At 38.6% G+C, this 26,123-nt stretch overlaps 2 protein-coding genes across 2 annotated transcripts; one reads left to right on the top strand and one right to left on the bottom strand.

Moving 5' to 3' along the window:
* Positions 1-20,980, top strand: LOC134218222 (cytosolic non-specific dipeptidase). The gene is made up of 4 exons (XM_062697141.1): positions 1-225; positions 304-538; positions 19,691-20,809; positions 20,872-20,980. Exons 1-4 carry the CDS (start codon positions 176-178, stop codon positions 20,917-20,919), a joined length of 1,452 nt encoding a protein of 483 aa, XP_062553125.1. The 5' UTR covers positions 1-175; the 3' UTR covers positions 20,920-20,980.
* Positions 20,981-21,005: 25 nt separating this feature from the next.
* On the bottom strand, positions 21,006-25,228 carry LOC134218221 (bromodomain-containing protein homolog). The gene is made up of 5 exons (XM_062697139.1): positions 24,453-25,228; positions 22,485-24,361; positions 22,270-22,424; positions 21,789-22,196; positions 21,006-21,721 (listed from the first exon to the last, which is right to left on the bottom strand). Exons 1-5 carry the CDS (start codon positions 25,120-25,122, stop codon positions 21,259-21,261), a joined length of 3,573 nt encoding a protein of 1,190 aa, XP_062553123.1. The 5' UTR covers positions 25,123-25,228; the 3' UTR covers positions 21,006-21,258.
* Positions 25,229-26,123: the final 895 nt, after the last annotated feature.

The following is a 26,123-nucleotide window of genomic DNA, read 5'->3' as shown; positions in this document are numbered from 1 at the left end:
TAACCTGATATAGTTGTAATTCGTTAGTCGAAAGCCGGTCAGTCATCAGCAGATCACAGATCGAACAGTTACCGTCCAGTAGCATAGCCGGTTTCAGTGCGTTAAACTTGTATTCGGTGCATCCAGCAATTTGTGTTTGTTCTGTCGTTATCAAACTTATCAAATCGGAAGAACAATGGCCAGCGAAGCTGCTGCCCTTCCCGAGGTGCTAAAAAATCTTTTCAGGTTAGTATCAAAATGGTTATTCCTAGTCATTATAATGTTGAAGAAAGTTTAACACAATCTCATAAAATGCATTCACAGCCACATCGATGCCAACAAGGCCAAGTACATCGCCGCTCTGGCCGAGACGGTCGCAATCAAATCGGTATCGGCATGGCCCGATTCGAGGCCGGAAATTTTCCGCATGGTTAACTGGGTGGCGGACCGTTTGAAGGCGCTGGGTGCCACCGTGGAGCTGGCCGACGTTGGCAAGCAGACCTTCCCCGATGGGCGAGTGCTGGATCTGCCCAAAGTGATCCTGGGAACGTTGGGCAACGTAAGTCCCTCCCGTTTATTATAATGCCCATTCTTATCCGATCAATGAGTGAGTGGTGACGATGACAATTGATATGGCAAGTGATTTATTTGGGGTGTCTTTATCAAGATGTGCTTATGGCATTCTTCTGCCACAAGTGGACATGAATGACCGCTTAGTAGCTAGAAATTTATTCCCTCAAAATGTGGCTGAGATAAGCTAGAAAATGTTCTATTATTTACTATTGAAACCATTGCACATTTTTTTTGCAGATAAAAAAAGCCACAAGACCGACAATTCACACACAAAGGCGCCACGATAGAGGTATTGTGTAGTACTTTTTTGCGGTTGACTCATTGAGAATGGAAAGCTGAGAACTTGAGACGGAGAAATACTACTTATTTGGAATGTATTCAATGTCACGCTTTTATGCATCGTAATTTGATCCCTTTTGTGTCGATGTCATATTTACAACTAGGGTATTGACGATGCTGATGTTGCATACTTGTGCAAAATTGATTTATCGTCATTGGTGAACTTCACATCGATTAGTCAACTGATTCCAAGTGAAATATTGTTTCAATGAAGGTTACTATAACTACAGTTAGGCTTCAAATGTTCTGTGCATATTTGCGCTCATTGATAATGTAGACAACATTCGGCAACTAAAGTTATTTTTCAGACGCTGCCGTTGACCCCTTTTTTGTTTTTGTCAAGTCTGGCGCTGTTGATGTTGTCGATGTGGTCTGTCTACCATTCACGAGTTGGTATAGTGTACACAAGCCAAAATGAACGCAGCGTGATAAATAAGAATCTGAAGATTTGTAGATGCATGTCAAATTGTATCATTTTTTTAATTTTTTTTTTAATTTTAAATAATTATATCTCAAGGTGTCTCCCAGTGTAATTTTGGTATTTTTGATGTTTTTATTACGATATTATATAAAGGGTTGTGCGAAAACATATTTAAATATCTCGTAATTTCTTAACTTACATGTTAATATGATACAGGAGTACAATGATTTTTCTAAGCAAAAGTTCAGTAAATTTGTAAGCGTTTCAGTCAAAAAGACCAATTCAGCTTCCATCAACACATTAAACCATAATGTAATTCCGGAGGGATTTGAAGGGCAAAGGATGTACTTATTCGGACCCAAGACCAATTGCAAGCCTCGCCTAAATTAATTAGTTAACACCAACATTTATTTTACATTCACAATTTTTTGCTCTTTCTTTCAATTCTGTCTTTTTTCTTCATGCCAAATTGGGTTTCAATTTCTTGTCTTCAAAAACCTCCACATACCAAATTTGATTCCATTTGCTTGATTAGTTCTCAAGTTATGTAGAAATTTGGGTTTAATTTGTGTAGGATACCCCCCCCCCCTCCCTTATAGAGCGAAGAGGGGTGTCGGACCATCGTAAAAACATTTCTTGTCTTTTAAAAACCTCTACGTGCCATATTTGATTCCATTTGCTTGTCTATAAGGGTCAGACAAACAGAAATTCATTTTTATGTATATATGTATATAGATTTTCCGCAGGTTGAAGAATTCACGTCAATATTCCCAAATAAATTTCAGAATAATTTCCCAGGGGAGCTTTTGTGCAATTATGGAGCGACTTCTCATGCAGATCCGACAGCAGTTGGATTTCGAGTACAGTCAGTACAGTACAGTCAAAATAAAAAAAAAATGCAAATTAATTTCCACTAAAAATGTTATCGGAATTCATGCATGAACTTGTTACTTGTTACAATAATTGAAGGAAAAATAACTCATAAATAACGGACTAATTTCTACTATAGTTTACGCAAATTATTTTGCCAAATTCCCAAAAAAAAATTCTTCCGAAATTCCTGAAAATATTCCTCTGGATTTTCCGAAGGAATTTACGCTTGAAAATCAGGATTCTCACTGGCAAATCAACGGAGCTTGAGCAACCATGTTAGATTTTGTATTATTCGTTTCTTGATACGAATTCAAATTATGGTTTTACATAAGTTTTGTTTAAAACCGGAGCTGCATTGTCTAATTCCTTAATCTCTACGCAAGTTTGTCTCGTGATCAATAATTACAACAAAGTTGCATAATTTATTACTTCAGAAGAAATTACGGTTTTGGCAGATTTTTTTAAATCATTTACCAACTTTATCTATATCGAAATTAATTTATTGGCTTTTTTCGGTGATAATTATACTACTCAAAGCGAAAGGGAGTAGATGAAAGTAATGAAGATACAGATTCGATTGACACCGCAAGCCCTCTGCCCTCTGCTAATCTTCAGTTTCTATTCATTTCACACTTGCCGCTCGCTTGCTTGCTCGCTTGATTATAGAATCAATTATAATCAAATCTGACCTGAACAATTGAACATTCTTTGTATATCAATGTATCTTTTGTCGAACTTTATAAAGTTTGATCGACAAAAAATCAATTTACAATAACAGAACAAAACATGCCGAAACCATCATCTCATTTATAACCGGTGCTTATTGAAATAGTTTTGGCTGTTTAGTTCTAGTTTACTTAGCTTCAGTACTTCTAGTGGTGAATAGGGCCATCTAGAGTGGTTGTAATAACAACTGCGGGTTACTTAGTATGTAGAGGAAATCCCAAGTAACATTTCAAGTTTTATTCCGCTCTAGGAATGGTTTTCAAGATCAAATTAAAAGATCCACTAATAAAACCACCTTTTAAACGACAACCTTTTGATTACCACTATAAGAGTATGATATGACCAAGTGGCCCTCTCTAGATAATTGATTGAAGAGTCCGCACATAGGATACGTTTGCGTTGCGTTTAACACATTTCCCATGGGAAAACTGTCAAACGCAACGCAAACGTATCCTATGTGCGGGGCTCTAAGCCTTCTAAAAGAGTAAAATGAAAACCTTTTTAAACCACCCGTAAAAAGGGAATTTGGCTGCGGCAGCTGTCAAAAATGTGCTTTGAAAAAAGAGAAATAGATTTGCAGAAAAATAATAACAAAATGAATTGTTGATGCCAATCATGATAAGAATGACTGCCAAATATTATTTTTCAGGTTTGTTTTTCGATGTACTTCAATCGAAATGAAGTGCGCGAAAAAATTAGCTTAAACACCACGCGCCAGCGAAATTATGTAGTTTGGGCAATGAATTAAAAATTATTACAATAATAATATTATACAAGTCTACTGAAACTATTGATATTCCACCACAAAATATTTGTAATTTAGATCAATCAACTAGAAAGTGCTTATCGCGGTGAAAATATCGTTTAATCATGAATTCCAGTGATAAATTTCACCGACTTGAAAATGCTCCATTTTTAACATGGCCATCATGAATTTCGATCGGAAAGATATTGCTCTTATTTTACACCGTTATAAACTCTTCGCAATGCAAATATTCTTATTGGGGTTGTTCATTTGACCACATTATGACTAAAAATAGTAGCTTTATTCGTGCTTTGAAAATAGGATTTATTAAGTTCTTCATTGCTATTGTAATGCTGCTTATAAGATCAATCGGCATATGACGTTTCGAGTTTTTTCAGCGGATTTATGAATGGTTTATTTATAGCAATAAGATCTCCAATAAAACTAAGCAACTAGCCACGGTGATTGCTTTCATAAACCCGTTATAAGAATTAAATAAATCCAACCAGCATGGAAATTGTTACCTGCGATGCTAATAGAATACTAAGTTGAAAAGCAGGCCAAGTTCCAGTTTGAAGGTATAGCCATTGAATAAGAATATTATAAAAAGCAAATTTGAATAGAATACGTTCAGTAAATTGTAATTAAAAAAAAAAATATATTTAACCTGTATTTGCTTTGAATTTAGTTCTAAGTCGCCTGGATTTGGTGCGGAATGGATTTCATGTCGCGCGGAAATGGCGCGAATTTGATTTTAGTTGGCGCGGAAAATATTTCAGGTACTCCGTAACAACCCTGGAGAAGAATACCGAGTCATTCGAAAGGAAGTTTCCGAGATACTTGAAAGGGGGCTTCCGAGCCTTTTGAAAGTGGACTTCCGAAACTCCTCAAAGGAGGCTTCCAACAGTTCCAACACTATTGAGAAGGGGGCTTCCAAGCCTCCTACAAAAGCCAGGGTAGAGAATGCAGTGAGATCTTTTGAGCCTTATAAATCTGCAAGACCGGACGGAATAAATCCAGCAATGCTTCAAAACGGCGAAGCAGTGCTGATTCCGCCGTTAATTGAGATTTTTAAGGCAAGTTTAAGACTCAATTATATTCCATCTTAATGGAGGCAAGTAAAAGTTATCTTTATACCAAAAGTAGAAAAGCGAGATAAGACGCATCCTAAATCGATCAGGCGCATTAGTCTTTCATCAGTTCTGTTGAAAACTATGGAAAAGGTATTGAGTGATTATATCAACTCAGATTACATGATTAAATATCCAATGTCTAAGTTCCAGTTAGCTTACCAGTCCGGTAAGTCAACAATTACGGCACTTCATACAGTGGTGGTATCTAAAGTGGAAAAAGCGCTACTTGAGTATTTCACAAAATTTTCAATATGGGCCAGTGTCATCACTGGATGGAGACTGGATGAAACCTGTGGAGAACTATGACATTTCTTACAACATATATAAACCATCACGTATGCTTTGGGATGTCGGAGGTCCCACTGTTCGAGACGGTTCCATAAAATTCTACATAGATGGCTCAGAAATAGGAACAAAAACGGGTGCAGGAATCTATGGCCCTGGGATAACGATCTCAGTGGCAATGGGAACCTATCCAACGGTGTTCCAAGCGGAGATTTTTGCTATAATGAAATGTGCTAATATCTGTGTAGAAAGGAAATATAGATATGCAAATATTTGTATTTTCACAGATAGTCAAGCGGCACTCAAAGCGTTGAGTAGCTTTAAATGTACGTCAAAACTTGTCTGGGACTGCATTCTTTCATTGCGAAAGGTTTCCAGGAAACTGTGGCATTGGAGGTAATGAAAAGGCAGATGAGCCTGCGAAACGGGGCTCAAATACACAGTTTATTGGCCCAGAACCTTTCTGTGGTATATCATGGAACTGAAATCCTGGAAAGCACAAAGGTTGATGACCAATTGGCTGGTTACCGAAAAGTGTGCTCAATCAAAGAGATTTATAATTCCCAATGTTAAAATAACCGAAAAGCTCTTAGAGTTCAGCAAGAGAGCTCTTTGCACCTTTACTGGCCTAATAACCGGACACTGCCCGAGCACGTGAAACCTCGGAACATCCGCTTTGCAGTTATGATGCATTGTACAAGGGTAGATCTAAATTTCTAAATAGTGGCTTTATGCAACCAGGAGATATTTGAACTGCAAATCCTGGAAATGTAGTGGATTTTATTAACTCAATTATACCGGACTGGGAAAAGACGCGTCTTAGGTTGTTTACTTGACAAATGGTGATCAACCTAGGAGATGCGAACATATAGTTAATCCCTTGTCATAAGACGAGTTAATGCAATCCCATTGAATTCCACCATTCCACCATATAGTTAATAGTAATCAGGGGTATCTAATCTAATCTAATCTAATCTCATACATGCGTAGCCAATACTTGAAAGCATCCTGGAAAATGACGGTTTCTGAATTCCGTTATTTTTCTTTTCATATGGCCAGGCCAACTACGCAGTATGTACCGCAGAGATGACTCCTAGATATTGAGCGACTTCAGGAATACCTAAAGTCACTTAATAGCTTGGAATCGAGGGGAAAGGAAGAAAGCGTGGACCTCCCGTACCAAACGCTTCCAATAATATAGATACCTAATATATATTGAAAATCTTGTACGTGTTTTATGTGTGATGTATATGAGCATGTGTATATCTGTACGTGTGTATGTGTGTTTACATGTGTAAACTAATAGACAAAAGTATTCGTCATGTGTTAATAGAGATTACTATGAAAACATGACGAACACTCATGTCCACCAGTATATGTATGTATTTGTGTATATGTATGTGTGTATAATGTGAATGTGTGTGTGCGTTTGTGTGAGTGCGTGTGTGTTAAATTTACGGATCATCAAAACCTTACCTCTCCTCAATAAATCTGACGCTGAACATGTTTGAGCATTTACATAGCCTTGATCGCAATATTAGCAAGGGCATTGCCTTTGATAACAATCGATCAGTCCTTGCAAGCACAATCATGCGCACGTCTTCCGGATCTGCAGCACTTTTTTATACACTACACATTTGTTTCGACCGCGGTCACTGCACTGGTTCTATTGTTCTACTTTTGAGCGAATCACCGCACAAAAGTAGAGCGCAAAAACCAACCGCACTGGAAGACGGTCGAAACAGAGACTCATATAGTTAATAGTAATCAGGGGTATGCCACAAAAGTTCAACTCAATGGACGCAGTGGTTCTACGTCCCAAAAAAAAGCCTCCTGCAACTGGGCTCCCGACCCTCTTGAAAAAAGGCTTCCGAGCCACTCGTGGGGGTTGACTAAAAGAATTCCGAGCCCCTCGAGCGGAGGTTTCTGAGCCTTTTAAAAGTGGGCTTCCGAGCCTCATGAGGCTTTAGGCATATTAAAATGACGTTGCTGAGGCGTTTAAAAGTAGACCTCCAAGCATCCTAAAAGAAGAATGTCGAGCCCCTCGATTGGGTTTTCGAGCAATATGAAAGTGGACTTCCGAGCCTTTTGAATGATGACCTCCTGACTCTTTTGAAGAGAGGCTTCCGAACCACTCCTCTTGAAAGAAGGCATTGATCATCTTGAAATGGAGTTACTGAGCCGTTTGAAAGTAAACTTCCAAAAAATTCTGAGCCACACGGAAGAAAGTTTCCTAGCCACTTGAAAGGGGGTTTCCGACTATCTTGAAAGTGGGCTTCCGAGCCTCTTGAAACTGAGTCGCCGACCCTTTTGAAAATGGGCCATAGCCATAGCCATACATCGAGCCACTTGTGGGGGTTGGCTGAAAGAAGAATTCTGAGCCCCTCAAAAGGAGGTTTCCAAGCCTCTTAAAAAGGGGCTTAGGGGCCGTCCAGAAACCACGTGGTCATATATGGGGGGGGGGGGTTGGAAAATGACCACGATAAGCCACATGGGGGGAGGGGGGTGTTGCCCTCGAACCACGTGGTTTTTTTTACACGAAAAACTTTTGGTGAATAACAATAGCGGTGTAAAAAATACAAATCATTAAAATTTAATGATTTAATCAATAAACGCAAAGCGCATCTTAGGGCCGATGCCACGTAGCACCTTTTCAACTCAGCGTTAAAAGGACGTAGGTGTGCATCGAAAAAAACCGGTAGCGCAGCGTCGGTCGCAACGCCGATGCATATCTGCGTTATTTGACCATCTTAGCCGTAGATCCTATTTCCATGAAAAATAAACGAAAAAATAGGTTGCAATTCAGTCTCAATTTCCACAAAAAAAAAAATCTCCGCAGATGGTTTTTGGCATCACGCCGCCGACACTTTTGCATCAGCGGACTGCAACTACAATTTTGAAAAATGTTCATGTTTTTACAATAATCCAAGAAAAAATCTTAAGAAAAAAACTTCAAAAGAATTTCTTGTGGATATTCAGGAAAAATCCAGTAAAGAAATTTCCTGTAAAAACTTTGACATTACTTCATACAATTCTGATAAAGTGCTGGCATTCAGAATGAACAATTTTGCTACAAATTGTTAATGAAAAAAAAAAAACATCTCCAGTGTAAGTTCCGAAAAATTTTCCTTAAAACTCCGATAAAAATTCCATGTGAATTCTGTCTGGCATATAAAAGCAGAGCGATTCCAAGCAACAGCATCAAAATTTAAGAAAATTTTAATTCATGATTTTCTATTGAGTTGAAATTTTGCACAGTTTTTCAATTTCATCTAAATCGTCATTTTCGATATCAAATCTTCATATTGAGTCACGACTAACTTTTCAAAAGGGTGTATGTGAAAATGGTTCAAAAATATTTAAAAGCTGCACAGCAAAAGCGGAATGTTCGATTGTTATGATTTTTTCAGCAAAGTCAGACAACTAAATGGTGATTCTTAAGAAAATGTGCACAGTAAAAAAAATTTTTTGCCTTTAAAAATATCATTTTGTCACAAAAACTCAAATATCTCAAAACCCTATCTTTTTTCGAACGTAATTTTTTAGGGAAAACGGTCCATTATATTAGCTATCTACCATAAAAATTTGGTGATGGTAAACTAATAAACAAAAAGTTATGACATTTCAAACATTTCACAATTTTCACATATAGTAAACAAAAAAATTTCCGGTTATTTTTTTCAAGAATCGCAGTTTGATGCTGATTTTATTGTTAAGGGCCTTGCGTGAGTTAAACAAGTTGTTTGTATGATATTCCATATTTATGTATTCATCGATATTATGTATATTATATGTATAAATATTATATGTATAAATAAATAAAAATGAATTAATATTATCCTAAGTATTAAATTAAATGTGGCAGTTACACAATGTTGTTATAGAAACTCTAAGAGTTTTGGGTTTGAATTTTGGTATGGGTTATGATATCATGAAAACAGTTTATTAATACTTAATTTTTATTTATTTTTATTCAAATTTTTTAAAATATCGATCACTTTTGAATTGTTATCCGAACAGTTTGAGTATAGTTTTGCTTTACTTTTATTTTCCGCCAATGGAATGAAACAGTGAAATTTTTGGGTTCCTTGGGTCGTTTTCGCGTTATTAAATTGCTCGCTGAGCTCTGAAGCCTTTATTTCGTACTCTTCAGTAGTAGTAAAACAAAATGATAATTTGGTTAAATCTTTTTCTTTTCTACGATTTGCCCAATCAAAAGTTCTTTCGCAGTTTTAATTGGATGCTCACGTTCTTTGGCTAAACTTGCTCTTGTGGCCATGCGCTTTATTGTTCCTCCAATAGCATCACAAGGACCTTTGCCATGTGATGTAGCAAAAAATGCCATTCTGCATCAATTCCGTACATTGATTTAAATTGACATAGGCTCGAAAAATTCTTACGATTTTTGTACTGCGACGCTGCTCCATCAGACATGAAATATATCTTTTGACTTCTTTATGCTTATCAACGCGTAAAAGTTAATCATTTTTCAATGAACAAGTTTACGGATACTGAATCGTGTCTTAAATCTTCGGAAATTATAATAAAACTTAAGTGTTCAATTTGCGTACTTCCATTAAAATAAATAACGAATGGATGAATTGTAGCTTGTTGTACGTTCCAGTGATGGGACTGCACTTCATCTTGCAATACAAAGCTGTAATTTTCAGAAAATCACAAATGACTAAAATTCACCATTTTGTAATGTATTTTTCGTATTTTTTAAAAAGCTGGATTGTTCTGTTTTAATGAAATCGTGAGGATTAAACTTTCTAATTTCAAGCAAAAAATATGACACAAACTCATCTACAGGTTTTACAATAGTTTCTATGTCACACCTATCCGTGGTCACCCATTGCTCAAATGATAACTGATCAATATATTTTCTTCAAACTCAGCGAATAAAGTATTTTCCAATGATGAAGAATCTGGACAATCCGAACAAGATCGTAGATAGCAATTTGATGTTGTATTTTCACACAAAAGACTACCAGTTAACATTTTAATATCCTTTGTTAAATTGATTCTTTTCAAACTATGTAAAATAAGAATAATATTCTCATGGGTTGTGCACACACACACATTATGTGTTCCTGAATTGGAAAGAAGCTTACATTGCCTTGGCCGAAGGCTTGCAAATGAGGAAAAACCTATTTTAATATTATCGTGAATTTCCTTGAAGCGTGTGTACGCTTCTTTCAAAGTCGTCATCATTAATCGTTTTTGGATTGCTTGACGCTTTCCATCTTTTTTACTGATACATAATCTTTTTGACCAGGCATAGCTCGACTTACTTCATCATCTTCAAAATATTGAACTACTATTTCTTTTGTCTCATCTGTTAATGCAGTACTAGACCTAGTATTTTTGGTTGAAAGACAGTTATTCTTCAATTGTTTTGCCTCTTTTACTGTATTTCTATTGGTTTTGAACTCATCAATGGCATCCTGAATAGACCACGAACTTGGCAGCATCGACAAAATCAATAATTTTTCTTTCCTTGTCGTGGCTGCATTCGAGAACCTTTCCTTCATATTTATAATTACCTCATCGTAGTCTGTATTTTCCACATCATCAGGTCCTAATTTGAAGAGGTTTCTTCGTACAGCTTCGTTTATTTCACGGTATTTTTTCTCCGGGTAATAAACGTAGTCCATCTTACTCCATTTAATCAGAGTCACTTTTATCCCAGCTATGCCCTCGTTAAAGCGTTCGATGTTGACCTTTTGGATACACTCATCTTCCGATTGATTTGTTGAAACAGATTTCGCTGATGGTACGGTGGCAAGGCTCTCAGCACTTAATACTTCTGGTAATTCCTCAGTTGTTGTCGATACATCTGGCAATTCCTCAGTTGCTGTCGTTTTCGAACTTCCTGCGCTCTGCTCAACCGATGATATACAGATTGCTCTTTTGTCAACGTTTAGACGGCAGGACGTGCAAATGCGTAAATTTGTATTCAATGTGGACATTGGAGCATAACCAGTCGCTTTCAGTTTATCTATGGTGCTTTCGGTGAGATTTCGTAACTCTTTTGAACACTTTTTTCCATCAAACGGCCTACAACAGTTGAGAAAGCGGCTACTCATGTTGTTCGTAATATTTCAATAAACAAAATCACTTTTAAGTTTTTACTGACTAGTTTGGTGTCATTTGCTTGACTGAAGAAAAAAATTACTATAAGATCTTTAACAACCTTAGTAGTAGTAATTTTTTGCTTTTTCGTGAGCATTGTCATGGTATGTACCTATCATGCATTTGTTGTTGTTGAAGATACCCGTTTCCTCCCGATCATAAAGTCTATTCTCTAAGAGGCATATTTTTTGCAGGTAAACTATAGACGTACACGTGTATATAAATCTTTGATTTTGCAGCTTTTGTCTTAAAAATAACATTTCTGATATGTTTCTATCAACGTTATTATCAACAGGTTTCAACACTATTAAAAGAATTTTTCGCCAGTCACGTGCAATGAAAATTATGACACTATCAATACTTTTGATCACAACACTGGATTGTGTCTAAGTTTCTTATAGATGCTATGAATAATTAAATCAAAATATCATGAAAACAACTTGTTTAAATCACGTCCCTTAACAATAAAATCTGCATCAAACTGCGATTCTCGAAATAACTTACACAGAAAAAAATTTTTTTACTAAATGTGAAAATTGTGAAATGTTTGAAATGTCATAACTTTTTGTTTATTAGTTTACCATCACCAAATTTTTATGGTAGATAGCTAATATAATGGACCGTTCTCCTAAAAAATTACGTTCGAAAAAGATAGGGTTTTGAGATATTTGAGTTTTGTGACAAAATGATATTTTTAAAGGCAAAAAAATTTTTTTTACTGTGCACATTTTCTTAAGAATCACCATTTAGTTGTCTAACTTTGCTGAAAAATCATAACAATCGAACATTCCGTTTTTGCTGTGCAGCTTTTTAAATATTTTTGAACCATTTTCACATACACCCTTTTGAAAAGTTAGTCGTAACTCAATATGAAGATTTGATATCGAAAAATGACGATTTAGATGAAATTGAAAAACTGTGCAGAGTTTCAAATATTTTCGAAATGGTCGCTCAGGATCGACTGACATGCCCCCGTGGAATGCCTCAGCATTCAATTTATAACTGAGGAAATGCTAATAGAATATACTAAGTTATAAAGTAGACCAACTTCCAGTTGGAATGTGGAGCCATAGAAGAAGAAGAAGAAGACTTCTACATTTTTCAAGAAAAATTCTTCTGAATTTCCAAGGGATATTAAACAGCCAATGCCACATGAAACACTTTGATATTTCTGTTGATTTTTAGTTCTTGGATATTTTTTTTTCAAATTTCCATATTTTTAAAAACATTTCCATATTTTTAAAAAATTTCCGGAATAGTTTTTAATGCTCTTTGTGAATTCTATCACATTTTTTTTTTTTTAATTTTCCAAGTATTTTTTTTCGAGGCATTATTTGAAATTTCCACAGAAGAGTCTATGGATTATCTCCAAAAGAATCTTTGGGTTTTCAAAAAATAAATCTTGCCCAGGATTTTGAAATTTTGTTTAGAGATTCTTTAAAAACAAGTGAGCTGGAATTTTTTCTAATTTATACTGGAAATTCTTCGGAATTTGATGTTTATTGAATTTTCATCGTAAATATGCATTTACGATCCTTCTACGGATTCTTCTAGTTCTTCAAAATTTCTATCGACATTTTTCGAACTCTTCCACAGAATTTCGGAAAAAATTTCGTTGAAATTCTAAAGATTTTCCGTGGAGACTCGAAGAGTTTCTCGTCAATATTCCGAAGGGTTTCCCTTGCAACTTCAGAATAATTATTATTGAAAATTCAGAAGATATTGGAATTTAAAATTAATCCTAGCAATAAATGTAGGCAATAATTTAGGCTTAAGAAGCCTAGTTTTTATGATATTGAACAATTGGGATAACTGATCGAAATATTTAATTATGCACCTAAATTTTCTAAATGCACGAAATTCTAGTAGTGCGTATGAAAAAGGTTATGACATAGAGAAGCTTGCATTTGAAAAATCAACATGAAATTCTTAATAAAATGCTTTTTAAATTCATAAAAGGGTCTTAGAACTAAGGAGATTCCTGCGATATGAAAAAAAGTGGCAATGTTCTAGAAAAAAAACACTCTAATTCCTAAAACAATGTAGGTTAAAAAATAGTGTTATAATAACGATTGAAATTGAATTCCAAAACAAATCTCAACCCTTCCAGGACGGATGGGTCATATATGCCCAGCGTTTTGATTGTCTATAAAATCCCAAAAGAGAGCTAGGCCACCATTTTCTTCAGCAAAATTATTCATCTAGATATTTGCTTTACAGAAAAAATATAGGAGCTCAAATTTGACTGACCCTGAAAACTCAGATATCTGAAACCTTGGGAAGATTTCGATTCTAAGAGCATGCAAATGAAGTTGAAATGTTTGAATCATTCTGAGCACTGAGATAATATGGGTCATCCTGAACGTTAAGGCAGTGATGAATATTCAGGCATACGAGATGCTCAAGGTACTCCAAAACGTTCTCAAGTTCAGCCCACGATATCTACCAGATCAATCAAGACATTTGCAATGTCCTCATCATCGGTATATACCCAATCCGATGCAATAAGCATATGATCCTAGTTTCTATTTACATGAGATCCAAGAGACAAGGTACCCAAAATTATCTTGAGTCAACATCAAGTTGCACAATGACAATGAGGTTTGTTCGCAAACTTTTTGTAGGGCCTTATAAGCACTGGGTTCACGGACTTGAATGATTAAGTAGTTCAAACATTACGACTTCCTGGACGTTTTGTATAACCTAAAGTGTCTGTAGTAGTCGATACCAAAATAAAATTTCAATGAAGAATTATAAATTTTGAGAGATGAGCCAGCTCTGGACTGAAAATCTCTTTAATAAAGAAAAAAATAGAAATTTTCCATAACAAAATAGGAAATTGCCAATATGAAATCAGGGTATGAGTATTAAATAAATATAAAATTCCATAAATAGTTGAAAATTTTCCACAAAACAATAATAAACTAGCAAGCAAAAATTGCAATTATGAAATAAGAATTTTCCATAAAGAAATCAATATGTTCCACGAAAAAAATACAAAATTTTCATTAATAAATCAATATTAGCAATAAACAATTACAAAAATTTTCACAAAATAAATATTTTTTTCAACAAAAAAAAATATTTTTCCACAAAATCTCTATTTAATAAAAATTAGATTTCCTTCCTTACGATTTAACTCGCGAACGGGTTGACCGATTTGTAAGATTTTCCAGTAATCGATTCGTTTTGGGATCCGCAAGGTTTGTTTATACAAAACGTTGGTGAATTTAACGGGGAAATGTAAAAAAGTAATTTAAATACAATTTTGGGTCAGCTGTTGGGGAAAACAGTACAAACGCAGGGAAATTGATCTAGAGTGCGGTGCTGCAAATAGTTCATTGTGACAATTGCAACACTTGAGCAATGCTGGGTTTCTTTCACATCAATGAAGAAAAATACTACAAAGCAATTAAATTTATAAAAATTCTCCATGAACTTCAAACGCTTTTAAAGAAGGGTAATCTATGGAAAAATGCTCAATTTTATTGCTTTTTTATATTCTTTAATTAAAAATTTCCTTTAGTTTTCAATGCTATTTATTGATTTCTTCGTGGAAAGGTTTTAATTATTTAATAAAATTTAATAATTTAATAAAAAATTTAATAAAAAAATATTTATTTTGTGGAAAATTTTGTAATTATTTATTTCTAATATTGATTTATTTATGGAATGTTTGTATTTTCCGTGGAACATTTTGATTTCTTTATGGAAAATTCTTCTTTTATGTTTGCAATTTTTGGTTTTAAAAGTGTTAATTTATTTTTGTTTTGTGAAAAATTCTTTATTGTTTATTGTAATTTTGCATTATTTGTAGAAAATTTAATATTTTTTTATTTCTCATACCATGATTTCTTTATTGGAAATTTCCTAATTGTCATGGAATTTTTTTAAATTTTTTTAGGCTGAGTAATAAATGAAATCGCATCGGCTCAATGGACCTGCTTGGATGCTTAGCGATGCACGGATACATCGTTCAGGACTTGGTTGATCGGGTCGTTCTAAAACTCCGTAATACCATGTCTTAGGACATTTTGTTTCTTGACATGATTTTTGATACTTTCAAGGAAATGTACTTCAGAGAAGTTTGGCCTATGACACCCGAAAAAAGTACGACTTTTCAGTTCTTTTTATACTTTTTATACTATAGGGATATTCAGTGATGAACTTCATAATTACCTATTTTAAAAATATCACCAAAAACAAATAAAAAAAAAATTATATATGGGGATATTTTGGAAAATTTCTAAACCATTACAAATTACATTGCGAGTTATAGTATAGATATCCTAATACCTGATACACATTACAACATGATATCATCATCAAAATGTTCGAATTCATGAAAATTTATAATTTCCATGCTGGGTTTAGTTTGATTTTGAATCAGTTGAAATCGTCTATCTTAAAAATTGATCGGATTAACCATGTTTTAGTAAATTGAGTTTTTTTTATTTTTTGTACTTGAAAAAAACCACGTGGTCAAAGGGAGGGGAGGGGCGGTCTACCAAATGACCACGATAGACCACATGGGGGAGGGAGGTTGAAAATCTTAAAAATATGACCACGTGGTTGCTGGATGGACCCTTAGATGGATGCTGTCGAACCGCGTAGAAGAAGGCTTCCAAGTAGTTTTTTTTCTGGAAAAAAGCTATTATGCGTCAAGGCTTCTACACATTCCAATTTAATATTTCAATTATTTTGCTTGGAAGGAGGCTTTCGAACAGCGTAGAAGAACACTTCCAAGACTTTTTTTTTGAAAAAGCCTTTATGCCTCAAGGAACTGAACCTTCAAATTTAATATTTTAGTTTAGAAGTATTATACTGTATATAATATTCTTAACATATTCCATAATTTTGTTTCGATTAAGTAGATTGCTTTTGACGATTTTTTTGATCTTTTGTCCCACAGCCTTTCATACACTGTGTTAGCTATGGTGGGCATGATTCGATATATTTTGTTTTATTGATTGCTATGCACAATACAAACTCTTGGAATATAAATTTATACAATTATTAAAACTTTACCAATAAACTTTTTATTGGAATTGTAATACGTCCGCCATTACGCATTTTCGTCCGAGGTACCACTTGGGGTCAGCGAAGGTACCTCCGGGGTACATGTACCCCAGGATGAGAACCAGGGATGTCCTACACAGCTGGCAAAAAATCTGCTCTTTTATAGATAGATGGATATTTGAGTTTTCTAAATATTACTTCGATCTGTCAAAATAATACACGCAGGGGCCACGCGGGCGTATTTGCAGTGCGCGCGCCCGCGTGTATTTATTTGGCGTGCACCATTTTGTCAGATTGAAGTAACATTTCTAAAGCTCGAATATCCATCTATTAGTTGCACTCACTCACAAATGTATTCTATTTGGGTGTTAAAAATAAAAGAGCAGATTTTTTGCCAAATGTGTAGGACATCTCTGTTGAGAACCGATAGACATGATAACCCCTACACAAGAAGACCACTTAAAGGTTACGTTTGCGGAAAAGCCATTAGAATCCGAGTACCAACAACCAACCTCCACCGCGGTTAGCTCTTTTTTGCAAATTAAATATTTTTCGGATGCTTGATTTGCCCAATCTTCACATGTGCTTTTATTGTTGTATATCCACGGTCAAGCAAGCCCACATTGTTTATTATCGAGAACACCACACTCTATGCCCCCAACAACGGGCTGTTCGGATTTGTAGAGTGTGAACCAATCACACTCTGCTGTGCCAAAGACTTGCTTGGTTAAAGCATTTGATGAGTGTGACGCATGCGGTCGCGTGTACTCAAACGACTAATGAAGGTGGACCGTGGTCTTGTTGTGTAGGGGTTATCACGCCTATCTAGAGAGTAGGAGGTCGAGGGTTCGAGTCCCTCCAAGGAACGTGGATTCTTTTTCGCAAATTTCATATCAATTTGTCCTGCGGTCGGCCGAATTATTGTGTTCTGCATTGCGCGGCCGGTAATAAAATTAATCAGTTCAGTGCGTGATCTCTCTTGTTTCGAAGCGGGCTTGGTAGTCATAAGGCTACTGCTTCTGCCTCATACGCAGGAGGTCGTGGGTTCATTCCCAGGTCCGTTCCATTCTAATACTTTATATCTTTCTCTTTATTTCTCATGTTCTAGCAATCGCTAGAACTGGAAATGGACTTCCATACCGTTTCCATTACTATTCCTATACCTTCAACTTGAGTATTCTAACAGTAATCTGCTAGAATTGGAAATGAACTATAGAGCTCGTTTCCTACATCCAATTAGAAATTCCATCAGTTACCTTCTCCTATCTATCACATTGGCAGCTCGTTAACCAAGACGGACCTCTGCTTCTCCAACAAGTGCAGAGGTATATTCGGCTTGCAGTGCTTGTACATTGAAGATGTGTGCTAGTCCCAAGCAAACATCTGTTGGTTCCCTGTGCAAGAACAGCTGATCTGGTCATAATGGAGTAGCAACTACGAGCAGTCAATCAAGCTCAAGCTCAAGCTCAATTTCATATCAATTTGTCCATTTTCGAAACATGTGCTGTGCATATGCACAGCCAAGATAATTAACACCCTTTGTAGTTTACTGTAACGTTCTGGCTGCAGTTAGTGGTCTTCGTTGGCACTTCGATGTTTGATTTCACTAGTATCACTTAATATACTAAAAGATAATAAGTGTTATCATTTAGTATATTAAATGGACACTGCCCCGAATGTCACTAACCCGAACGCCAGTACCCCGAAAGGCTATTGTCCCGAATAACCCATTACCCCGAATGGTCACTTTACAAGAAGGTGACATTTACTCTCTAATCCTATTCCGGGCAAGTGCATAATTTGAAAGAAAAAAATTACTCTATCGCCTTTTCCCGGGTAAGTGCTTGTATTGTATTTAGCGCATTAACATTATTTCAATTTCTTGCTGAAGATATTTACACAGACAAACAGACGTAACAGTTTGAACATTTTTCAGAAAAATCCATCGCCCAACTCCTCTACCACCATCTTGCGAGTATGTTGCACGAAACAATGTTTCGTATGACATTGTCACCAGAAGGCGCTGGAGTGAAATGTCAAACACGAAGGATTACGACGCTAGCGCCTCTAGTTGTGAAACGCGTAATCGATCAAATTTGAATTGGTCGTTGAAGTCATGGTTGATGGAAATTTCTCTAGTGTTACGTCTGTTTGTCTGTGATATTTATATCCGTTTCATATACAGGACATGTATTAAAGTAAAAGAAATAATTGCTTATCCTGAAAGTAACATCACGTTTTCACAATCTTCTCGTGAAGCCAAACTTGCTTTCATGCTCTCCGCTGGTCTATATATAAGCACAGTCTCTGGCAAGGTCTCTGGAATTCGCATTATCCCGAGCGCTCCCGGCTCAAATATTAGGATAATTGTTAGCATATGCAAAAGTAATAATTAAAATTATTGCGTAATATATTTAAATGATTTTCGGGGTAATGGCTTTTCTGGGTAGTGGGGTATTCGGGGTAGTGGAATATTCGGGGTAGTGACCTTTCGGGGTACTGGCGTTCGCGGTAGTGACATTCGGGGCAGTGACATTCGGGTTAGTGTCATAGAACCTATTAAATGATACTAGCGTTTCACGCTCTAAATATTAGGCATAGAGCAAAGTACCCTTAGACAAAGTTGTGGAGGGAAAATAGCGCTAGAAGTCCGCCATATAACACTTTTCGGAATTTCGCCTCTGGAATAAGTATTGGCTGATAATGAAATGATAAGTTCAATCCCTGCTCCCAGGTGGCATGTGCCTGTCGGCCTTCTTCTTCGCATGGTATCTACACCTGACAATAACGTTGAACAGAGCATTTATTTTTTTTTTGGGTCATGCAGTTTGACAGCCTCATTGCAAAGCATTTTCAAAATTTTTCTCTGCTACTTAAAGTTGAAACCAGAACCTTTTCGACTAATATGATCTCAATTGGCGTAACTAATTTAAATTGCAATCGTGCACATAGTAGTGAAAACAAGCGTCAAATTGAATATGCCACACCAATCTAACTCCAGATTGATAAAAAAAATACTAATTTTCACGTGCCGTCAATTCGACGCAGACACCCCCTTATTCATAGTTCTATTTCAGTACATAAATTTACTTTACTCGCTCAATTTGGTTGAGATAGAGGTAAACATGTGATAACTTATCTCTTTATTTCGGATAGAAACATCCAAATGATGTACTTTCACCATTCCACATTAAGCGTTCCTATCTTATCTTGTCCCAACATTATACGATTAAGTAGTTGAGGCCAAATCTCTAAGCAAACAGTGTCCTATCAAAACAATAATTTGTCTGGAATCCATTATGCTTCGCTACAAGCGATTCGAGTCTGTTGTTCCTGTGGCACATTATCTATTCGATTGCCACAATCAATGCCATACAAATAATTGATCATCTAACACTCATTGTGACTATTCTATCCCTTAATACTTTTCAATGTGCCTATCTCCCCACGCACCTTTTATAGGACCCCGCTAAAAAGACTGTTGTCTTGTATGGACACTTGGACGTCCAGCCAGCGATTCGGGAGGACGGCTGGGACACGGAACCGTTCGTACTGACCGAAAAGGATGGCAAGCTGTTCGGCCGAGGCGCCAGCGACGATAAGGGCCCGGTGCTGGGATGGATCCATGCCATCGAAGGGTACCAAGCCATCGGAGAACCGTTGCCAGTGAATTTGAAGTTCGTTTTCGAAGGAATGGAGGAATCCGGCAGTGAAGGCCTGGATGAGCTGCTGTTCAAACGCCAGAACGATTTCCTGGCTAACGTGGACTTTGTTTGCATCTCGGACAACTATTGGCTTGGAACGAACAAACCTTGCATCACGTACGGTTTGAGAGGCATTTGTTATTTCGATGTTGAAGTCGGATGCGCTGGAAAGGATCTGCATAGTGGGGTCTTTGGTGGCACGGTCTACGAAGCCATGAACGATTTGGTCTACTTGCTTGGAACACTTGCAGATAAGGAAGGAAAAATTCTTATTCCAAATCTCTATAAGGAGGTTGCTCCGCTGTTGTCGAACGAACAGAAGATATACGATGCAATTGATTTTGATGTAGTTGAATACCGCAAACAGTTGGGTGCAGGTCGCCTGATGCACAATGAAGATAAGACCAAGATCTTGATGCACCGCTGGCGCCAACCGAGCCTCTCGATTCACGGTGTTGAGGGAGCGTTTTATGAACCCGGTCAGAAGACAGTCATTCCAAAAAAAGTGATCGGAAAATTCTCGATTCGTATCGTGCCGGATCAGACCCCGGATCTGGTGGAGAAGTATGTCACTGAGTATCTGACTGCCAAGTGGGCCGAGCGTGGTTCACCGAACAAGTTTGCCGTACGCATGGCTCACGGAGGCAAGCCGTGGACCGAAGATCCCAACCATCCTCACTACCAAGCGGCCAGCCTGGCCACCAAGCACGTGTACAATGTCCAACCGGACATGACCAGGGAGGGTGGATCAATTCCCGTGACTTTGACTCTGCAGCAGACGACTGGAAAGAATGTTTTGTTGCTGCCGATGGGTGCTTCGGATGACGGAGCTCATTCACAGAACGAGAAGATCGACGTTCGCAACTATATCGAGGGGGTAAGTATTGAAATATTTTGACGAAATATATAAATTATATTAATACTTTCTTTTCTCCGTAGACAAAACTGCTGGGAGCCTACCTGTACGAAGTGGCCAAAATCAAATAAATTATCTGAATCGTTGAACGATAAGCATCACAATAAACATCACAGTTAACGAGTAACAAGAGCTATTTCTTTCCATTGATAAACTATTTTTTCCACGATACTCCATTTATTGGTATCAGCTCGGTCCGATAAAACATTAAATCAGAATCTACGTGATAAATAGTACATAAATGTGCTTAAATCTAGGTGCCTTTAGTTCTACATCTAAAACGCTTAAGCAGTTGTAAATTTGTATAACGCAACATTTTGCCAATGACCGATCATTTCGGGACCAACAATTTTGTTTGATTCAATAGCACAAAAACATTAACAAAACTAAACAGCAAATGGGAACCCTGTCTAAAGCTTACCAGCGGGTCCATCGGCACTCGACACCTGGCTGTGGTAGTGCAGCGCCTCTTGGTAGGCCTTGTTGACCGCTTTCCTCTCGGTGGGTTTCCTCGATTCCACCAGCTTACTCTGGTCCAGTTCCTTGTTGACACCCAGCAGTTCCAGTTTGTTGGCGGGCAGCCATTGCCAGGTTCGCTTGACATCGAAGAAAAGCACCAAAAACACTTGCTCTTCGTAATTGGCTTTCAAAGCCAGCACATCGGCCGGAGGAGCTGGCAGTGGGACCCCATTGTGTACAAATCCACTCGGGATGTCCGGATCGATGATCAGGGCAGGATACCACGGATAACCCCGACATTTTGCCCACACCAGTTTGAGCGGTTCCAGCGATGGTTTCTCCGGAAAGGCTTCAGTCTCGCTGGTGGACATTTCCGAGTCGCAGAAGGACTCATTATCATCCATACTTGAGCTTCTGCAAAATTAACAAAACAAATTCATTGAATGATCAATTCGATGAATATGAGAGTGGCGAGTCGCACCCAAATTCCGATTCGGTACCACTACCGCTGAACCCACTACAGCTGCTACAGGTGCTGCCCGTGAAGCTGAGATTGCTATCATCCGAGTCGGAGATCTCTCGATCCTGGCCTCCTCGGTACACACGGAAACTGTCCGGTATGGCTTCAAAGGATTTCTTTTCCGACGATTCCAACGATTTGCGCCCGCTGGTTCCGGAAGGTCCCGGCAGGTTAAGGAATCCACCATCTGAACCGCCGATAGAGCCACTCTGTTTGCCTTTGTTCGAAGCACCGCGTTTGCCTCGGGTAGCCTTTTTGGCCGTTTTCTGAAGCAGTTCCGTAGTGGCAGCGATCGCCGCTTCCTCTTTCGATGGCGTTTCTGGCTTTTTAAGGGCAGCTTGAGCTTTTCGCGTAAATAGGACTGCCGTTCTGCAGAATAAGAGATATTTTGTATGAAAGGTTTTGTCGAAGCAAAAAACTAACGCGTGTGAAGGAAACCTACCTCCGATTGACTCCCGATGGCGAAGGACTGTTGTTCAAGATCTTCAGTGGACTCGCCGGTGGAGTCTGTTGCACTTTGGGAGATTTCGTTGTGATGGTCTCCGCCGTCGCCACCTTTTTCAGTGGTTGCTGCTCCGATGTGGGCTTCTCAGATGGCTGCAAATTGTTACATTAGTTATATCATTTGTTATTTGAATGGAAAACTTTTATACTTACAGGAGCAGGCTTTTCCGGTTCCTTCGCGAGGGTTCGCTTGATCTTGGCAATCTCCGCTCGGATGTGTTTGACCTTTTTGGCGCGTGTCATTCCGTGTTTGATGCCACTGGTCTTGGCCAGTTGCTGTTGGAGTTTCTCGATCAGGCCTTGACTGGGCGGTTCTTGGGCCAGTAGGTTCAACTCGGCTTCGATATCGACTGCAAGGGAGTCTTCCGTACCTTGGATTGCTGCTAGTTGGGGTTGAGGTTTCTCCAGCAAGCCAGCTCGTTCCAGCTCCTTGCGAATCGTGCGGAAGATGATTGTTCCCGCGTCTCTCATTTTGACTCCTGCTCGGTAAAATGTTGTGTCTTTGTTGTTGTATGTCAAGCAATTGGTGCACATCAGCAAGAAATCAGATTCCAAGTCTTCGATACTCGTGTAAAAACCGGATTTTAGCTTCTGCCGCATTGTACCCAAATCCATTGGGTGCGTTATAATTTTCAGATAATCTGCAACTTCTTCGGTATCGACAGGTTCTCGGAAAATTTCCTGCACGTCCTTTGCTTCCAATTGATCGAGAATCCGATGAAGAACGCTCTCGATCGGATTCAATTGAGCCATAACGCATTGTTCGTTGGTTTTAATCTCGATTAGTTTGAGCTTTTCGCGCTTCCGCACCAGCTCGCATAGGAGACGAGCTCGCTCCAAATCTTGTCGTAGACATTGCCAATATTTAAGCTGTTGATAAAGTTCTCGAGCGTCTGGAGAGCCGTCGTTTTTATCACGTCCTGGGGCACCTTGTGCTTGTCCCTGGCTCTGAAGCCGTCGCAGCAACGGAACTCCATTTCGATGCTGACGCTTCAAGGTCCAATACGCAATCAAACGCTGAATGAATTGTTGCTTCTTGGCAATATTAACTAGCGAAGAAATTTCTTCCACTCGGTTCGGTGGAATGGTTGGGATTAGGATCACAGGCGCCGAGGTCCGTTTGATGGCCAACATTTTACGTGCTTTCTTCATTTTCTCACGGCAAGCTTCACGTGGGTCAGTCTCTCCAGCAGAATCTCCCGGAGATCCTAACGCATTGATCGGGGTGTGCGCATCGCAATAAGCCGTTTTCTGAACCACAACTGGATGTGTGTCGTTTCCACGGACTTGATCCATTCTCATGCATAACCCGGCTTGTTGAGCGCAGGTGACGTGGAATGCAGCGTAACAAGAATTCCTATTACACTGGATGCAGGCTCCAACGCCTTTTTGTTTGCATATGTAGCACACGAGACGCCATCGCGCTGGAGGGATGGTTTCAATCGAATCGATTGGCTCCAAAAATACGGTGTTTGCAAATCGAACCTCTGGGATCCACAGCGCACACACTACGTGAGCCCACTGATTACTATCCGTTTGCTTGAAAGCCCCGCCCGTATTCGGACAAAGGACACAATCAACAGATCGGCTGGGACTTTGCAAACAACGCCTGCAAAGCCATTGGCCTTCGGGAATGTAGGGAACTCCATAACAATCTTGATGAACGGCCAGGTTACACATGTCACAAAACAGGATGACGTTCGTATTCTGACACTCTCCATCCATGCAAATGCAGCACACAGCATCATCATCAACTGGGGCACCATTCTGACCGGTTACGGCCGCCTGGAAGTAGGATTCCTTCTCCAATCGGTCCATCAGCAATTCCAACGAATCCACAGGCACCGGACAGAGATTTTGATTTGATCGACGTTCATTCATCGTTGCCAGCCAAGTTGTGTCTTCCTCGTCCACGTCGTACTCCACCTCTCCGTCGAGTTCCTCGGTACTTTTCTCGATGAATCGAATGTAGGCATTGGGTCGTGCTGGAGCGTCGTGAATAGTGTACTCCTCGATTTCTTTGAATTTTCCTTAAATAATTAAAAAACAATACAATATAAAATTAAAAGCGTTCAAAATTTTCCACAGCATGCATAACGAACTAAATAAAACCTTATTTACCTTCTGGAAGTTTTACTTCCGGTTCTGTCGGTGGTGGAACCACAAACAGCTCCACATCCGGATCGTCCCATTTCTTCTTCTGCTCGTCCAAGCTGATCAGCTCAAACTCTTCGTCCACGGACAGGTTGATGCTTTTTCCGCCGAACTCGATCTTTATCAAGCCTTCCGGCTCGAAGTAGGTCAGCGACTCCCTAGCCAGCGCTGCCTGATTCTTGTTTTTCGGTGTCACTCCCATCTTTTTCTTCTGACTCCTCTGCTTGCTATTATTTGGTGGCCGGCTGGGCGTTTCCTTCGCCACTGCTCCTTTACCGGGCGCTTTCGCAATTGTTTTCTCGCTATCTTTTGCCGTCGGCTCTTTCATTTCAACATCTTCCCCTTTTGCATTTTCTTCTGCCACAGTAGGATTAAGACTCACTTCCGGTTTTTCAGGAGCAGCATTGGGTGTTTTTACAGCTTCCGTTGACGGTCCCGCAGCTGACTCTTCTGGCTTTGTGGCCACTGGCGTTGAGGTGGCACCTGCCGGGGACGGATTGTCATGGTCGTAGTTGTTCAGATGATACTGCAGCCCGATAACGGATTTGTATTTTTTATCGCATTTAGGGCACCGGAATGGGGGACAGCTCTTGTTGAGTGTTTTTATGTAGTCCTGCACTTCGAAATCAAGTCCCATTTTTACGGGAACGAACAAAGCACTTCTACTTTTCTCAAAAAATGCACTGTTTGTGTTTACAGTTTTGGCTCCGTTTTTCTGCGCGTTTGACAGAGCTGTCAAAAAAGTGTGTGTCCGATAGGGTGGTCAGATCTCATTTGCCGTTTATCGGTAGAAATTTTACACGGTTAGAACTCTTTACCATTTATTGTCTATCCGGAATAAATTTATACCGCTTTTTATACCGAAGTTGGATTTTTCTCCAGATACAGGCAACTTTCCCAACTTCGGAAGTAGTGCGTTGGATTCGCCTAAAGATGCGCTAAACAACGCATCAATTAGTTTGACAAATAAAACTTCGGAAGAAAGTTCGGTTCGGATGTCCCGAATTTTAACTTGGTGCTACGCCGACAATATTGTCTATCTGGAACAAAGTTAAAACGCTTTTTTTACCGAAGTTGGATTTTTCTCCACATACAGGCAATTTTCCCAAACTTCGGAAGTAGTGCGCTGGATTTGCCGAAAGATGCGCTAAACAACGCATCAATTAGTTTGACAGATAAAACTTCGGAAGAAAGCTCGATTCGGAAGTACCGACTTCCGAATTCTACACACGCTCATTTTGATTTTACTCACCGGTGAGTAGTTTTTTATTGCTGTCTCTTTTTTTCCCACAGAAATTTTACTCACTTTTTGAAAAAAAAGTGGAACCACTCAAATTTTGAGTGGTTCCACTTTTAATAAAAAGTGAGTAAAATTTCTGTGGGAAAAAAGAGACGGCAATACAAAACTACTCACTATTGAGTAGAAAAAAATGAGCGTGCACGGGAAGGAAAGATACACACAAAAAAATGTTGCGGTCGAAACTACTATTCCGAGGGTTAATTTAAGAATATTGCGCACTTCCCACCTCGTTGGACTCCGCACTTTAGAAGTGCGACATAATCATAAGTGCGAGATGTCAAAATCCTTTGTTCTCCCGGTTGGCGGGCTGATGAATCGGGTGAATCGGGCTGGCGCCA

The sequence above is a fragment of the Armigeres subalbatus genome, chromosome 2, assembly GCF_024139115.2.
Source record: "Armigeres subalbatus isolate Guangzhou_Male chromosome 2, GZ_Asu_2, whole genome shotgun sequence".
NCBI classification, from domain to species: domain Eukaryota; kingdom Metazoa; phylum Arthropoda; class Insecta; order Diptera; family Culicidae; genus Armigeres; species Armigeres subalbatus.
Note: the sequence above shows the minus strand (reverse complement) of the source record. Positions and strands in the feature narration are given on the sequence as shown.

Bases quoted from the DNA above. Each gene is read 5' to 3' on its own strand.
- LOC134218222 (XM_062697141.1), top strand. From the start codon at position 176: ATGGCCAGCGAAGCTGCTGCCCTTCCCGAGGTGCTAAAAAATCTTTTC. The intron at 226-303 runs GTTAGTATCAAA...ATGCATTCACAG, and splicing joins GTGCTAAAAAATCTTTTCAG to CCACATCGATGCCAACAAGG. The intron at 20,810-20,871 runs GTAAGTATTGAA...TTTTCTCCGTAG, and splicing joins TTCGCAACTATATCGAGGGG to ACAAAACTGCTGGGAGCCTA.
- LOC134218221 (XM_062697139.1), bottom strand. From the start codon at position 25,122: ATGGGACTTGATTTCGAAGTGCAGGACTACATAAAAACACTCAACAAG. The intron at 22,425-22,484 runs GTAAGTATAAAA...AACAATTTGCAG, and splicing joins AACCGGAAAAGCCTGCTCCT to CCATCTGAGAAGCCCACATC. The intron at 21,722-21,788 runs GTGCGACTCGCC...TTAATTTTGCAG, and splicing joins GGTACCGAATCGGAATTTGG to AAGCTCAAGTATGGATGATA.